At 42.4% G+C, this 17,166-nt stretch overlaps 1 protein-coding gene across 1 annotated transcript in view; it reads left to right on the top strand.

Moving 5' to 3' along the window:
• The first annotated feature begins 2,142 nt into the window (after positions 1-2,142).
• The window catches only part of gmds (GDP-mannose 4,6-dehydratase), a 160,743-nt gene continuing 145,719 nt past the window's right edge, over positions 2,143-17,166 (top strand). Inside the window, exons 1-2 of the mRNA XM_076723453.1 lie at positions 2,143-2,417; positions 15,611-15,655. Coding sequence (XP_076579568.1) covers positions 2,319-2,417; positions 15,611-15,655 — 144 coding nt within the window. The 5' untranslated portion in view covers positions 2,143-2,318. The remainder of the gene's footprint in view (positions 2,418-15,610; positions 15,656-17,166) is intronic.

Below are 17,166 nucleotides of genomic sequence, written 5' to 3'. Positions count from 1 at the left end.
TCTTGACAGTGAGATTGTGTCGGCTATTTGTTCTCTGGTACTTATGCTCATTCAACAATAATCTAGTGCTGGCTCATTGTAACTGCTGCTCAAATATGAAGCCAACACATCCTCCTGAGCTGTTTTACCAGGATGTTTACTGAACTACATTTACACAAAAGGCTGGCAGGGTCATTGTGTTTTATAGTTTCAGTGCAATCTTTTTATTTGGGGTTTGACCATGCGGCTGTAACACATATTCAGAGCAGCTACAGTGTCAGAATATGACTATGCATGTGAATGGTACTGACTTGCATGTACAGTAGTTTGTTAGTTTTTCATTATTTGTGGCGGGACTGGGATTAGTGAAAAACATTCTGGTGGACAATTAACGCTTAAATGTCATAGATTTATCTATGGGTTAGAGTGAAGAATATGTTTCCAGTGGTAAATAAAACTGATTATGTTCCTTGAATGGTATGTCTTTGCGGATGCCTTAGAAAGCTTATGTTGTGTACAAAGCTTATAGCTGAAGATTGTAGTATTTGTTCTTCTTGCGTTGGCATTCACTCAACAAAAACACTGTCCACAATGTCCTAACTCATTATATGTATTGCTTCAACATGAAACCAACAGATCCTCCTCTGTGTTGTTTGACCAGGATGTTTACTGAAGTAAGTAAGTTTAGAATGATTTGTTCCTCTTGCAGTGACACTCATTCAGCAGAGAGTGCTACTGAGTATGAAGTGTCTTTACTTCGTCCAGAGCCAGTAGAGACCCACATTTCAGTGTAGTGATTTTGAAAATGGATTATTTAAAAATAAAATACAAAAAGAAAATCCCTTTCTAGCTTTTTCAGCCCCTGATTTTGAGACTTAAAGTTGAGGCATCCATGCTCAAGACCCTCAAGTTAGAGAAGGAAAGGCACTCTGATACCTAAAAACACTAATATTGTGTTTCTTAAATACGATTTTTTACTAACAAGACAAATAATGTTTAAAGATGATTTTTATTGTGCTGGTATAGACGATCTGCTCAGGTCAGGTCCTCTACCAGAGGCCTGGGAGCTCGAGGGTTCTGCGCAGGATCTTGTTACCAGGAGTGCGCTCTTCTGGACAGAGACCTTAGATGTTCTTCCTGGTATCTGCTGGAGCCATTCTCCCAGCTTGGGGGTTACTGCTCCGAGTGCCCCGATCACTGCTGGGACCACTTTTGCCTTTATGCCCCACATCTTCTCCAACTCCTCCGTGAGACCCTGGTATTTCTCCAACTTCTCGTGCTCTTTCTCTTTCTCTTTACATCCACCACTGTGACTGTCTTCTGTTCTTTGTCTACCAACACTATGTCTGGTTGGTTTGCCATCACCAGTTTGTCTGTCTGGAACTGAAAGTCCCACAGGATCTTGGCTCGGTTGTTCTGGATCACCTTTGGAGGCGTCTTCCACCTTGATCCTGGGACCTCCAGCCCATACTCGGTACAGATGTTCCTGTGTACGATGCTAGCCACCTGGTTATGATGCTCCATGTACGCCTTCCCTGCCAGCATCTTACACTCAGCTGTTATGTGCTGGATTGTCTCAGGGGCATCTTTGCACAGCCTGCACAGGGGTTTTGTCTGCTGGTGGTAGATCCTGGCCTCTACTGACCTTGTGTTCAAGGTTTGCTCTTGTGCGGCCATGATCTCTGTGCTGTCTTTTCAGTCCAGCCTTTTCCAGCCACTGGTATGTTTCACTATGTCAGCCACTTCCTCAAGCGATGGTACATGCCATGCAGGGGCTTGTTGGCTACTGGAACACACACACACACACATCAGTATATCAATATATTTAATTATATGCAACCATATGCTCCATATACCAGATTTTTTTAAATTCAAGTAACTTTAATAGACAAATGTGGAGATAAAATAGACTCTTGAAAGAAAAGCAAGAAATTTCCTAAATTTTAGGGAATACATTTGGGGATTTGCACAATAAACGTTACCTCGCACATGAAATCTTGGCGTGAATTTTTGAGAATTACTGCTTAACAACAAATAGCTACACAAAACAACGTGTCAAATAAAACATGAAGCTGCCTTTCTCCCTCCATCCTTCAAGTGGCGCTGTACCGAGCCACCTCCAGCCCTCGCAGAGACCCTGCCCTCTTCAATGAAGCCTCCTCTGTTGCTCTCTTCCCATTGGCTGAACTCACCGCCGCTTCCTGATATGTACCACAATCAAGCCCCCAGGAAGTGCGCCGGCTTTGAAGCAAATTTGACAGACAAGTAGGTTTATCTGCGGACATACAGTAGCTTTTTGTCGGTTTCGCAGCAGACTGTAAACATCCACCCAGTGAGAGATGGCCCAGTGTTCCGAGCCTGCTAACATGAGCTCCGCGCTGAACGGAGAGCCGAAGAAGGCAAGGAAGGTGGCCGTTATCACCGGCATCACCGGACAGGTAACACTACTCATCCAAACTCCAGCATCTATTCACACTGTAGGAATCAGGAACCGTGTTGCTCAAAGACAAAGACACGAACAGCTAACTTTCCCCTGCAGTTTTTTGTGTCTCTGTTGCTTGTAAAAACACCTTAACGTCTCCTAACTTCCGGGGGGTTTACACCTGTGCCAGGTCAGTGTCGCCGCGGTCGAAAAGTAGATGATGGGAAAGTTATGGTGCTTCAGCGCCGCATATCGATCCCAAGAGAGGTATGTCGCTGGTGTACCAGCGGCAGTGCGCACCGGTGAAAAATAAAATGTTATGAAAAAAATATGTGTCCAGCACAAACGAACATAGCTGAAATGCACGCACGCACGCACGCGCTGTTGCCCCTTGAAGAACCGGTGGAACCAGAAGTGGTACAGCCTGCCACCCGCGTGTCTCTACCCTTTGCCCTGAAACGTTATCTTCCCTGTGCTTTGTCGGTGGTGTTTGAGCTGTGCTAATCCTTCACACTGACCATGTTAGCCAAATGACTCTGAAGCCCCTGTCTCACCAAAGTTAACCTTCATTATTCCCTTTTAATGTCAGAGGGCAAGAGAAGTATTTATTGAGCAAGACCACGCTGCTTCCATTACAAGGAAGTTGTCAGGTTACACATTAGCACCTTTCTGTTTCCCCATTGAAGCAGCTAAATAACAGCAAACAGCCAGCCAAGCAGGTTTATAGAGGGTATGAATTGTGGCATAATGCTCCCTCAATGATTCCTCCATTCAGGGGTGGATTTATATCATGATGATACACAGGTTTTAACTGTTGGTTTGTTGACGTCTTCTCGTCACCTGCACTCATGCTTCTCTGCTATCTTGAAATCAAGGACTAGAGTGGTAAAAAAAAATCTTAGACTTGACATTATTTTGAAACTGTGTGTGACTTGATATAAATTGGGTTGTTTAGTGACCCAAAAGTGATGTGGAGTATGTAGAACATGGCCTGGCAAGGTTGAATCCTTTTAATCAGTATTATATAAGGTTAACACTATATCACATATCACAAGCAAAAGCAAATGATTATTTGTATGATTTATTATTCTGTTGATTATTTTCCCAATTAATCAATTGTTTTATCTTGCCGTCTCGGAACCCGAGAGTGTGAATTTGGATGTTGAGAAGCTGATTTCAGTTGATGCTGATGCTGTCAACAATGTAGACGTATGAATGATGGGGGCTCTTGAGTTTTGTGGAAGAGGTGACACTGAGCTGAATTCCTGGCTTTAATTTGTATGGAAAAGCAGCTGAAGGAGAATGAACACCCGGAAAAGTGGGAAGGCATCCAAGTAATATGAATAAAATGTAAACGTTTAATAAAACCCACAAGCTATGAATTATTAATTATGCATTAATAGGTTTGAATGGGCAGCTGAATGTATGAATGAGTAGATATGATTTGAAAAGTAGAAAATAAAAGTGTAGAAAGGAGTAGGACTAGTTGGAAAAGTGAGAATAGGACGAAGGATGCAAAATATACCATCAGCTTGGAGCTAAGCTGCATAGCTGGCTGAACTTTGTATGAAGAGGCAGCTGATGGAGTATGACGAATGGCTGGGAGTTATATTGCACTGCTTGACTGAAGAATGGGCATTAAACTGCATTGCTTGACTTGGATTCACCTAAAGGATCATAACCTAAAGAAAAGAGTGAACAATGGGCAGAGAGGAGTGGTAGCTCGAACTGGCCTTACTGGTATTCATGTCCAAAGAGAGTGACGTCAGTGTGAGTCAGTGGATCAGTGACACCGCTCGAGTGATGACGGTGTAGAGAATGTTTGTTATCATATTACTCTTCTGGCTTTGTTTATTGTAGTTTCTTTGCCTGGAGGTCGGGATGCTGTGTCATCATCATGGCTACAATAGGAAAGGATAAGGATCCATTATTCAGTCATTGTGTCAGGAAAAATGGTTTATTGTTTGATCAGTGTTATCAGCTAATCTTTGCTTACATGCTGTTGTTTTCCACTTCAGTTTTTCTGGATTCTGTGTTTTATGATTTAAGCATACTTTCTCATCAGACACGCTTTCTGATGAATCATGCAGTGAGTGAATAAAACAGCACTTCCAAAAAATATTCCAAATTTAATGAATATCAATGAATTTGATGTAACACCACATTATGTCGTATCAAACTCCTGCAGGACAGCCTCCATGTGCAGCTTGAACACACAGGTTAAGGAGATCTGACAGAGGCTACTCTCACATTCGAGAAACGCTCCTGCATGTTTACAATGCTTGACCTTAAACAGGCAAAACTTTGTCATTTTTCCAACACAATATCTGGCACAGAAAGCCAGGAAGTGTTCAACAAACTGGCATCTTGCACCTGTCAGTGTGGTTGCACTTGTGAGAGCTTGTTGAAGTGTTGAGCTTTTGTGAGCAACTTTATATTGGCCAAACTATCACCATCAAATTTTGTCTTCCCCTTACACTTTGATATCTTATATATTTAATTATTATTATTATTATTTTATATTTATATTGTTCAGTCCATATGTAAACCTGAGTTTATCTTCCAACATTTGTGGTTTTCTGTGAAAGTAGTAATCATAATTTATTTTACTCTTTTTTCACTCAATTTGGTATTTCATTCTCTATACACCCATACTGACAGTGTATTGAGATTTTTAAATCTGTAGAGATTTTGCTTCTCTGTTCATATCTGGGGTTGGGACTCAATAAGATTTTGTTCATACAAATGCCATGATCGATTCTACTTATTGGTTTCTAGGTCCTATTTGTCCATGCTTATTGATTCTTGATTTCCCTCACTGATTCCTGATCAGTTTTCTATATGGTAGAACAATAGGTCTACACAGGTTTTCAGCCTCAGTGCAGCTGCTTTATTAACTCTGAATCTGAACACTGTAGAAACAGAGTAGGAAAAAGGCATGCATGTGACTGAGATGGGCAAAAGCTCCACTGGTTTCACCGATGTTTCACTTGGAACCGGATCTCAACTGGAACGGGTTCTCGATTCCCATCCCTATTTATACTGCGACATCTATCCCTGTGATATCTGTAGGTTTACTAGGCCATCGCAGGCAATATTGCAACATGGGATTTACAACAAGTAGAAGTACTTTGATTTGTCAGGTATTTATCAGACATTCCAGTGTGATATTTTACTGATAAATGCAATTGAATTTACATAAACTGTCCTATATAACAAGACATATTGTGAAAAGTTCTAACTATCAATAAATATTGGAAATAAAACTTTGAATAGAATTGATAAGCCATGATGGAAGATTTTATCGATTCTGCCTGTTCTTCGAATCAGCACTTATATTGTGGTGAGACGTTTTCATCAATGGTTCTGTGTGTGTAGGTAGAAGTGTGTGCACATGTCTCCTTTGTTGTAGTAGTGCGTGCATTGTCAGTTTCTGGGAATTAATTTTCATCAGAGCAAATGAGCAGCAGGGAATAAGCAGAGACTTGGGGAGTGTGTCATGGAATGAGGTGAAAGTTGTCAGCTGACCGTCCCCGGATCGCAGCCCTGGAAAGACCTATCAGAGGTCTTGGAAAGACATTTTCAACCTCTCACATTCCTTTGTCAAGTAGTACTTTTCAAAGCATCGTCTCCCCTCGTTCTCTTTAAAGGAAAACGAAGAATAACAGTGTTAATTCATTTTTATTCTGCCTGTCAGGGTCATACCGTTGAATACGGAGAGCCCGTGCAGGAGGCGTGCAGGCAGGCATCTGGATAGACCATCTCAGAAGTCACTAGCCAGGGCGTCGGGGTCACAGTGATGCCATAAATCGCCTGGCTAACTACTGTTCATAAATTTCAGGGCAGCATGCTGTTCAGTCTGAATATTTTTGACTGCTGTCTCAGTGTGAAGTATTGGGGTGAGAGGGTGTGAGTTATGGGAGACCACCTGAGTGCCAAGGCAGAGCTGCAGAGCCGGGCAGGGGCTCTGGCTGATAGTGCTGTTTTACGATCCGGGGTTATGAAGAGGACACGTTTGGCCCCTCTGTTCCACAATAAAACTTTATTTTGGCTGTGAGGTTCAAACTTCTTGTTCAGCTCCTCTGGTTCGGAAAACAACTTCACTGTGATACGACCCCTCGAACTGTTTGATGCTCCTGCTGCAAACCTCCTTTCTTCATCCTTTGCTGGCGTTTGATACACTTCTCTCATTCCTTCCTCGCCTCCTTCCACTGACTCCACTGCTAGCAGCACAGGGTAGAATGTGAGTGAGTGCCAGCAATAATAATCATAAAGCTAAGAATCTGTGCACACATCTCCTCTGTTGCTCATAATGGCCGCTGATGGCTCCTTCAAGGCTGATTCCTCCTCTGAATGAAGTCTGGTAACTTGTAGTTAGACAGAAAGAGATATGTGTTCAGCTGCAGTTTGTGGTAAAACGCTGAATCAATTTAGCCAGCAAGCGAACTGCATATATAAGCGTAGTGTCAGGGGTGGAATGGAACTAAGAACATTTACTCAAGTACTGTACTTGAGTACAAATTCAAGGTTACTTTAGTAGAGTATTTGCAACCTGTTATGCATCATGATAAACTATGATGCATTGTTGTAGATGAAAGTACCCAAAAGTACATGTGTACACCATATACATTACAGCATGTATGTGATCTAAGTCGACGTACTTATTTTAATCCAAACCACGATCGTTTCCTAAACCTAATCAAGCAGTTCTGTTTCCTAAAGCTAACCGAACGGTGACCATTTCACAACGTTAACCATGTGTTTCAGGCGGCACGGTGGCGCAGCAGGTAGTGCGGGTGCCTCACAGCAAGAAGGTCGCCGATCGTCGATCCCCGGGTCAGGCAGGGCCTTTCTGTGTGAAGTTTGCATGTTCTTCCCGTGCATGCGTGGGTTCTCTCTCTGTCTCTCTCCCAAAAACATGCTCATTAGGTTAATTGGTGACTCTAAATTGTCCTTAGGTGTGAGTATGAGTGTGAATGGTTGTTTGTCTGTATATGGTACCCCGCCTCTCACCCATTGACAGCTGGGATAGGCTCCAGCCCCCCCCCGCAACCCCGAAAGGGATAGGCGGGTATAGAAGATGAATGAACCATGTGCTTTTGTTGCCATGAGGTAACACAGGCGTTAATGGGAAAGATTAGTGAATCACCTGCATGCACTGCACGTAAAGTCATGTTATTTGTACACAGATTGAAGAGACTGGGTTGGTGGTCCGTTCGCTGCTTTCAGACCTGGTGTATCGAGAGAGATCTGGTTATTGATTTTAAAGTGATCACTAAAATGCAGCTAAACTAGGGTCTCCATCGGTTTTATGACAAATCAGCTAGTGTAGAAAGAGCCCAAGTAGCAGCAGCAACGTTTTTGGTGGAGTAGTGACTGAACTGCCAAGAAGGATGCGACAAAACATCCCATCACCAGGCCTTAACAGGGGCAGACTTTCAGAAAATCAAGCAATCTCAGCACTGTTACCAGAGGGTCTGGTGTGATGTGCAGCTGCGTATGGAATGCAGAGCTAAAGAGGGTAACTGCTAACTGCAGCCTGAATCATTTATTATCCGCAAGGATGAGGACGTTCAGAAGTACACAACAAATGCACAACAAACCACGAAGATGCCAGTGAAAGAAACAGAGAGCCTATGAGGGTTTATGTTTGAGCAGCCAGGGAACCTGCTGGCTGTGTTGCTTTGTAGGACAGTTTGCACATCTAATGTAAATGTCCAGTGGAAAAGGTCCAGTCTATCCTGAGGGTGATGGTCAATCAGCTTGCCAATCCCTCGCAAGGAGCGAAAAAGTCCATATTTCGTAGTTCATCCACTCTATGGATAGTCACGGAGAATCACAAAGCTTGTCTGTTAGATACAAGAGGCGTCATTTGGGTTTATTTTTGTTGGCCAACTGTTGTATTGAGTCTCAAACTGAGTAGTTTTGTTTGTTTCCTGGGATCCTGAAGAGGAGTTTTTTGATTTTTTTGTCGAGATGAGGACTCATTCATTGGTAGTTGAACTGTTGGTTTTCTAATGAAAAAAAGTACATAATTTATAGTTCACCTGTTCTACAGAAGCTGATACTCACAGAGAATCACAAAGCATCACTTTATTGGGTTTATTTTCATTGGCCAACTCTTTAGTGGCGATAAGGACTGATTCATTAGTATTTGAACCGTGGGTTTTGTACTGGGCACTGACTGCCTTCTTGGTGGTCTTTTCTAATCCAGTATCTAGTTATCATTAAAGATTTTCTGTGTTTCTGTTCACATTGGTAAAGACTCATAAGAATAGGTTAATTAAGCCTAAATAAATGTAATATTTTTTAGTCTGGTGCCCACAGAAAAACGTTGGCCCTTCAACAAATGCAGTTTAGGACCCCCACCACACCTTGCATTATGAACAGGCTGCAATATGCTGTGAAGTGTAACGTTTACCATTTTGAAATAAATTTACTGTTGATGAATGAAGTGTTAATGATGTTGAATGTTCAGTGTAGCTGGAGATGGTTCACAGTGATCCTGTCCTCAGATGAATGTGATATTAATGTGGCTTTCTTCTCTATCGTTCACATTGTTGTCACGTTGACATTTACTGGTGCAGAGAGCGTTGTAGAGTTCACACGTTAATGTTCGACCAGAGAAGTTGCTATCAGCTCCTACATCACGACTGCAGGATGTGTCTCATTTTTCCCACACTCGGATTTCTACAACTAATGTGAATGTAGTTGTCAGAATATGTCTCGGTCAGAAATAAATATGGATGAACTCTCTGAGCCTTGTCTGCCTCAGTTTCATGCTGGCCCAGTCAGAAGAGATGTGACATTAATTAACTGATGAAATATTTTTTTATCGCCACTTGTTCCAGACCTCTGACCATGAGTGAAAATCAGATACAGGCCTTTGAGTAATAAGTTTGGAAACCCCTCATCAACACTGTAACAAAAACAAAATCGCTGGCAAGTGACAACAGTTAGAGGAAAGTGAGCATAATATTTGCCAGTGGTGGATATGTGGTTACAATGTAACAGCAACATGATGGGAATATTTTTTCCTTTCTGTATACTAAAGAGCCCATAGGGGTGAACTTCTATGGCTCCATGCTCTCATGGATTTGTAAAGCAGCCGGCCCCGAGACGCTGCTCGTGAAGAACCACCTCCAGGACTTTAGACCGGGTTACAGGAAACAACAGTCTAAACAAAGAGTATGGGCTGGGCCAAGGTAATTCTCTGAGGGAGGGAAGACACAGTGAAACTACCTGTACCCAAGATCTATATTCTGTGTCAGCCCCAGGGGGAGGGCATCTGAGAGAGCCAGCTCACAAGTCTGCCTGAGTAGAGCTACATAGGCTCAATACACCAGAGTTTGAACTGATTTCCAGGAATCCTGGATAAAACGGGTTCTGCTTGAATTGAATGCCGGGCTTCCTGGATGAAGCAAGTTACACTTCAGTGTTTAAGATCGCTATCGTAATGACAGAAGACCAAAAGGTAGAGATTCTAGAACAAGTTGGTTTCCTTTGATAGTTAAGGTGTGACTGGCCCGGCCTCTCCTCACAACACAAAAGGTATCACTCAGGTTTCTCTTAATCACTGTGAAATAGTTTGTCCCACAGAATTTACTGTCCTATAGAAAGACAGGGACTGAAATCAACATACACAGACAATATCAAACAATTAAACCAAGATTGTTTTCTTCCACAGCGGCTTTTCCAGGATACTCAGTACGGATAAATCAATATGGCTGAAATGGACGCCTGGAAAAGCTCCTGATGTGCTGTTGATATTGCTACCATGAAGCTCTGGTCGTTTGCTTCAGGGACATGCCTGGTGTACATGTGCTTGTGGGTGTTGTGGGCTCCATTAAACCCTATCAAGCCTAATTGCAGACCAGTGGCGTGCTTGGCAGCTTCTCCTTGCGGTCTAATGAAAGCCCATTAAAGTGATTCATCTGTAGCTTATACACAATGGCAAATAAACTGACGCACGCCCATGAACTCTGTGTTTGCATAAATACGTAATGCCTGCAGGCACACAGACCAAGCGCTTCAAATTTTGGTTTGGGTTCAACAAAAAAACAAAAACAAAAACAAACTTCCATTTGGTATTTATTTTTTATTTTTTTTTGCCATAATGTTGGGCAGGTGATCAAACCCTAATTTGGTATCAAAGGTTGAGTATCCCTTGTGATACTAATACCGATAGTTCACTGTCCCACCAGCAGGGGGTGCTAAGCTCATAGTACTGGAGTTTGGAAAAGGACTTCTCTTCATGCTGTTCAGTATATATTCATTCACTGCTCCTTGCTTCTCAAACGTGAGTGCTGTTTGCTCTAGGAAATTTTGATGGCCATTTTTTACTTTGATTTGCCATTTTATAGACCAAATGCTTAATCAAGATTATAATATGCGGATTAAACAATCAGAATTGTAGTTGCAGCCCTACACACACAACATGAAGTCAGGCTCTCCCAACAATGAAAATGTTTCAGGTCTTAGAAACATTTAATCAGAAATAGTTAAACACAAATTAGAATTAGCAGACGTGAGCTGCTGCTCCTCCAGCTTTCTGTCGTATTGTTTTAAACATTTCCCATGGACAGATTGCTTTTGACAGGATGGTCGGAGTTGAATTTTTTCCTATTGCTTGCATTTTTCTGTTTTATTGTTGTGTGATACCTGATGAGGTTGAATATAGAGTATTGTTTCATTGTCAAAGCTGTCACCTGTCATGCTTTGTTCACATCTCACCAATATAAGATTGAAAAAAGTTTAGCGAATAAGTAGCTGTATTCATGTCACCTGTGGAGGAGAGCTGCCAGTTTGTCTTCCCATAGCTTTCATGAGTAGAGGCTGCTGCATTGCTGCAAACATTTTCATTACTGTGCTAACAATCTTCTTTCTGGTAAGAGTTGTGGCGGCAGCAAAGGATCAGCACTGAACCTCAATGCTTGCGTACTTTCGGCGTTAACCGCAATGTGTTTGTTTCATGTAATATTGAAATCTGTCACATAACAAAACGTGTCATTTGGTCAGATTGCTAGTTGATTGATAGTCCCTGATTTTAGTCAGAGCTTTGCCAGTTATTGCATCTTATGTTGGAAAGGTCTTGCACAGCAGCTCTTGGCACGAATATGAACTGGAAAGTTTTTTGTGTAGAAGTACTGTTTTTGATATTGACATTAGTGTCGACAGATACTCAGCTCCTGACACAGCTGGTGTTTGTAGTGATGGCCTAAACATGCTGGAGTGAGTGGTAGTACTTGAGAAACACACACACACATAAAGCAATGTCACCTTCTGATATTGATGCATATCCATCCTCTTAACCACACCACACGCTGATGATGTGTCGTTGATGATGATGATGATGATGATGATGATGATGGGAATGTTGATTGGAGCTAATGATAGTGCTGAGGGGGTCGGGGAGGTTTTTGATGAGCGAACATTGTTAACATTTTTCCGACACATGGAGTGATTTAGTCTAACATCAACATCAGATTTAGTTTTTTTTTCTTCTGTCCTTTCTCTCTTGACTGATTTTTTTTTTTTTTCTGTGTTTATTTCCAGGATTTCTGTCTCACTTTGCCCTTCTTTACCTTTGTTTGCTTGTAGACATTTTTTAATAGTGGAATTTCAAAGGCATAGTGTTTTTTTATTTCTTGGAAAAAAAAAATACAGAAAATGAAGAAACAATGTGAAATGCATTTAGAATATATTAAAACAGACAAAAGCTAAGCATACAGCGCACATGTTTCAATCTTTAAAATCATTTAAACGTGACTCATGTCTGTAATTATACAGTGTATATCTGTCATTACACCCATGTATCTTCTATTTGATTTGTGTTGTGTGGTCTTTGTGTAATGGGATAATTGAGCTGAATTATAGCCTTTTAAGGACTAAAGATGTTGGATTTCTTAAACATGAAGCTCAAAGGCTGTTTGGCATGAACAATGCTGAGTTCACCGTATTCTGTTCAGTGGCAGTATAAAGTTTCTCACCTGTACCTGAATGCAGCAGAGTTTTACACTCTTGCTCCACCTGCAGACAGTCCTTGCTACTGCAGACAAACCTCACATTCAGAGGAGGGATTCAGTTAACACCAGTCAAGTGTCTTGTTGTCTTACTCAGTTCAATGCGGTGAACTTTGACCCTCCTGTTGCTGAACCAGCCTTTTGGCTTTCAGTATTCAGTATCGTTGTAGAGGAGATCAGATTGTGTCAGAGGCCGAAATAAGCCTTTAAGGAGTTTGTGGAGTGACATCGGCCAGGCAGGTGAGCATGCAGTTGTGTGTACGTATGTATGTGTATGTGTTTGTGTGTGTGTCCAACCCCTGCTCTTACTAAGCGCCCAACTCCCCATAACAGGAAACAGCGAGGTGAGGCCAGGGTTTATGGGCTAATACGGCCTCAAAGGAGCCTCTTGTTTTGAAACAGAGCTGCAGCTCTTCATGCTTGTTTTCCATATTGGTCTGGCGTGGAACGCTTTGACCCTGGCACGGTGGCAGGAAAACATGACACCGGCCGGAGCTTTGAACGCCGTGGGGACAGGAGAGGGGCTTTCTGTACCCATGCCCATCTCCCCCTCTGGGTTAAGCAGAAACAGGTTGGGCATCAGTGCCAACTGACCACACAACCTGAGTGCTCAACCTGCAGAAGCTGAAAATTATCTTAAAAAAATATTTGGAGTAGTACTAAGGCATACATTTATTTTTATAAAACCATCTTTTTAGCATTTTTAAACCCATCCAAGTTTGTTTCAGGGCAAAAACATGACAGACGTGAGATGTATGTACAGCCAAATTACGAGTCTTTCCTCAGAAAAAAAGGGCCACATTTTTTGTCTGATACCTTCTTCAGTGTGTTCAAGAAGCTGCCACGAGGTACGAGGTATAGGTTTCATTTAAAGCTCCATTAACACGCACGCCACCATACGTTTGACCATCAAAGTTCATTCTCAACCTTGGGAACAGGGGTGAAACACATACTATCTTCTGCTGCGTTCAAGTGCATGTCACAGTCTTCATCACTGTATGGGGCTGTCATGGAGTCATCGGCTGCTTTACGTTAAAAAGTTTCAGATTTTTTATTCAAATGGATAATCATAATCATAAGTACGTAAATAAGAACCCATGACTGCTAGACAGGAATGAAATGCAGAAACCTATTAGGCTACAACATGCTTAGGATGTGGAGGGGTGGCAGAGTGGAGACCTGACAAGAGATTTTAGACATGAGAATGACTTCCTGGATGCATGCATCAAAAAATTCTCACTCTTTTGTACATATACTGATGTTGTTTTTAATTTGCATGCACTTCTTATATTACTCTATCTGCTTTATTGATGCTGCTGTAATTTGGACTTTCCCCTCGCGAATATTGAAATTGAAATTGAAATTGAAAACAGCCATATCAACACCATGGAAGTGACATCTAAATGGATGTCATGTGTTGTTTTGGCTGACACAGTTCCTCTGTGGTTCAGTCTCAGCATTGTCATCAACCCTGTTCCCTGTACAACCAACTACAGTATCAGCAAATCGGCTAATACAGCTTTAATGCAACTCACTGTTAACCAACCAGATAGATAAAGACTCTGCATTTTCTTTTTTAAACAACTACTGCTTTTACTAGTTTTTCCATCTTGTAGTTGTCAGTTTGGGAGGTAAAGCTTCCACAGGCAAATCTCCCAGGTCAGACTTGGCCCACCTGTGCAGTCTTTCCAGGAGCAGGCCCCGGTGCAGCCGAACATTACAACCCTGCCTGCTGCTCAGTGCAGGTTCTTGGGTGTCCCCCAACCTCCAGCCTTCCCTCAAACCCTTCCTCCGCTGCTCCCTGCCCTCCACCTCGACGGTTACCTCCAGACCTGGAGAGGACGCATGGGGCAGGCAGTGTGCGAGGACGTGTGTCTGAGCGTGCGTGCATGCGTGTGTCTGTGTGTGTGCACGTATGTGAGAGGGATTGAGGGATGAATGCCATGACTAGTTCGGAATGTTCCAGAGTGTTCCAGAATGTGCGGTCGGAAAGTCTGAGCAGGGAAAAAAGACGAGGAGTACCATGGGTGAGGGGAACAAGACCTTATTGACAGGGCTCGCTCACTCTCACACACACACACACGCACACACACACACACACACACACACACACACACACGTTGGCCCAGTGTCTGCCCAAGGCTCCTGATTCATGTGGATGTTACACCTAATGATCCCAGGACTCCATATTCAGCTACAGTGTGGTGGTTTCAGGAAGGTTGTGTTCCAACACCATAAAAGAGTTTTTCTTTACTACTCATGTCCATTAATGTGTCATGGAGTGAACAATATACAGGTTTACTTTCCAACAAATCACTGCACCAGCCAGTTTCACCAAGAAGAATTGTCAGGAAAGACCATTTCCCCTGAAGGTTCTCTGTAAAACGTCCCATGCGGCGGCGCATTTGGACGTCTTTTTACATTGGTGAATTGATAAGAACGAGTCATTTTGTTGACTATACTTCTTCAACAGAGAACAGCTTGTGCTTCTTTGAAAAGTCCTTTGTCACACTGATATTTGTTTGCTGTTGTTGCTAGTCTCAACTTCATTTCTCTTAAGCGCCATTGTTTCAGATTCTCTCATTGTGTACTCAAGACATAACACACGTCACTGAGCACACAAGAACCTTACCTCAGATAACGAGTGATGAGAGAATCATTTTATTGATGATCTTATCTTGCGCAAACAGCAGGAGCATTGCCTGCATGTACAAAGCATTTCTTGTTCATTAAGTCAGCTGAGCACGGTGAAAAATGAATCAATAAATGGATTATTTTAGATCTGCAAAACAATCCCAGCGTTGATTCTCATTGTATATACGTTATTTTAAACATCCTATGACTTTATTGAGTCTGTTAATTGTTATACGCCAATCGCATCATCGAAAATTGATTGAAAAATGTAATTAAAATACAGATAGGATTAAATTAGTTGTCAGCTTATTAGATCACATTAACAGGAAATGAATAGTCTTTAAGGGCTCTAACATTTTGACCTAGTGGTATAGTAATAACACAGATGAGAAATATAAGAACTTTTAAATCAAAGTCTATTTCACATAATCTTGATGGTATCTTAAATTCTATGGTAACTGTGGTGGTGAATGTTTTCTCATGTTTTGGTTGTGTTGCTGTTATTCAGTCAGTACAAGAAACTAATCAATTTGTGTGCTTTCTGTCCTTTCAGGATGGTTCCTACCTGGCTGAGTTCCTGCTCGCTAAAGGCTACGAGGTGAGAGAGAAATCCAAACTGCGTTCTTAACAGTACCGAGAACTTGCCCTTTGAAAGCTCAGACACACACATACGCAGAAATGAATGCAGACAGTCCTGAATGCCAACAAACACAGACGCACACAGCGCGACATTCCCACGATAAGATGCATCCAGCCACCGCAGCGCGTGGGAGCTCCTGAGGGATCCTGACGTAACCTGTCAGCTTTGCACACAGGCTGACTCATACCTCATCCTGATAAGACCCTTTGTGTTGCTTTGAGCCGGTTCACCCCTCACCTTTTACCCCTGGGTCAGACCATTAACAGGGAAGTGGTTGTTATTATATGGTCATACGAGTGAGGTCACAGACTTTCACCTGCTGCACGATGTGTTTTCAGGAGTACAAAAGTCAACAGCCAGATGGATGCAGAGGTTAACAAGCTGTTTCTGCCTGACTGAAGCTACGCAGGGCTTCAGCGGCGGTTTCACACCTCCTAACCGTGATGACTGTACATACATACACTTGCACAAAGCTACATGTTGCAGCAGGGCTCATTGTGTTTTCCTGACGGTAGCTGCATGACTTCATTTCCCCTCAGATGTGTAGCGGCACACATACACAAACACACACCTTCATCCCAGCCTGACTGGTCAGCTTCGCCATCTGCTGCCTGCTTCAGAGACAGCAGAGGGGAAGTGGACTGGGTCCAGGCAGGAGATGCTGCATGAGGAGGGGGTGGGTGGCATTAAAGAGGAGCGCACAAGCAGGCAGGAAGTGCACAGTGAATAAAGGAAGTGAGGTCAGGGCACAGCGTCCTCCCACTAATGGACTCCCCTTGGATCAGGTTCTGTTATCTTACTTGAGCAGAGCTTCCTCACACATCCCCCTCAGAACATGGAGTACAGATCACAGATCACAGGCAGTATTAAAAACATGGTGAGCTGGAGCCATGAGACACAATATTGTTACATCAGCTTTTGTGATACAAAATGCTGTACTGTCCCAAGATCTTTCACACAAACACAGTAAATCCAAGCAGACCACTACATCATATTTCACGTCTTTTGAATGTGTCACCACATTAATATATGTGGGAACATACATATGCACAGAATACATTAAACATGACAAACTATAGCTGAGTAGCGAGTCTTCGTTGAGTCTTCAATTCATGACATCGTGACATTTATAACAGACTTCCAAATGTAAGATGAGCCCAGAGGAAACACTGTTTTTTAAGGCCAGGGCAGTAATGGCAACACGAAATATGCCTGTTTTATCTGTTACAAAATGAAACGAGTGTGTTTTTATTACCTTGTCAACTCAGTCTAGAAGGAGCCTGCATCTCATTGCAGAGCCAGTTCAGTTTGAAATTTGATCCACTGACAGTAATGTGATTTAAAAAAAGGTATAAAATCATCGACACCAACTCTGAACCGTGTAAATGAACCCATCTGATCTAAACTGAGACAATAATAAGTAAGTACAGATTCAACATGAGTCTGTTTCTTTCAGGTTTATTTAGCAT

The sequence above is a fragment of the Chaetodon auriga genome, chromosome 3, assembly GCF_051107435.1.
Source record: "Chaetodon auriga isolate fChaAug3 chromosome 3, fChaAug3.hap1, whole genome shotgun sequence".
NCBI lineage: Eukaryota > Metazoa > Chordata > Actinopteri > Chaetodontiformes > Chaetodontidae > Chaetodon > Chaetodon auriga.
This window is presented reverse-complemented; position numbering and strand designations above follow the sequence as displayed.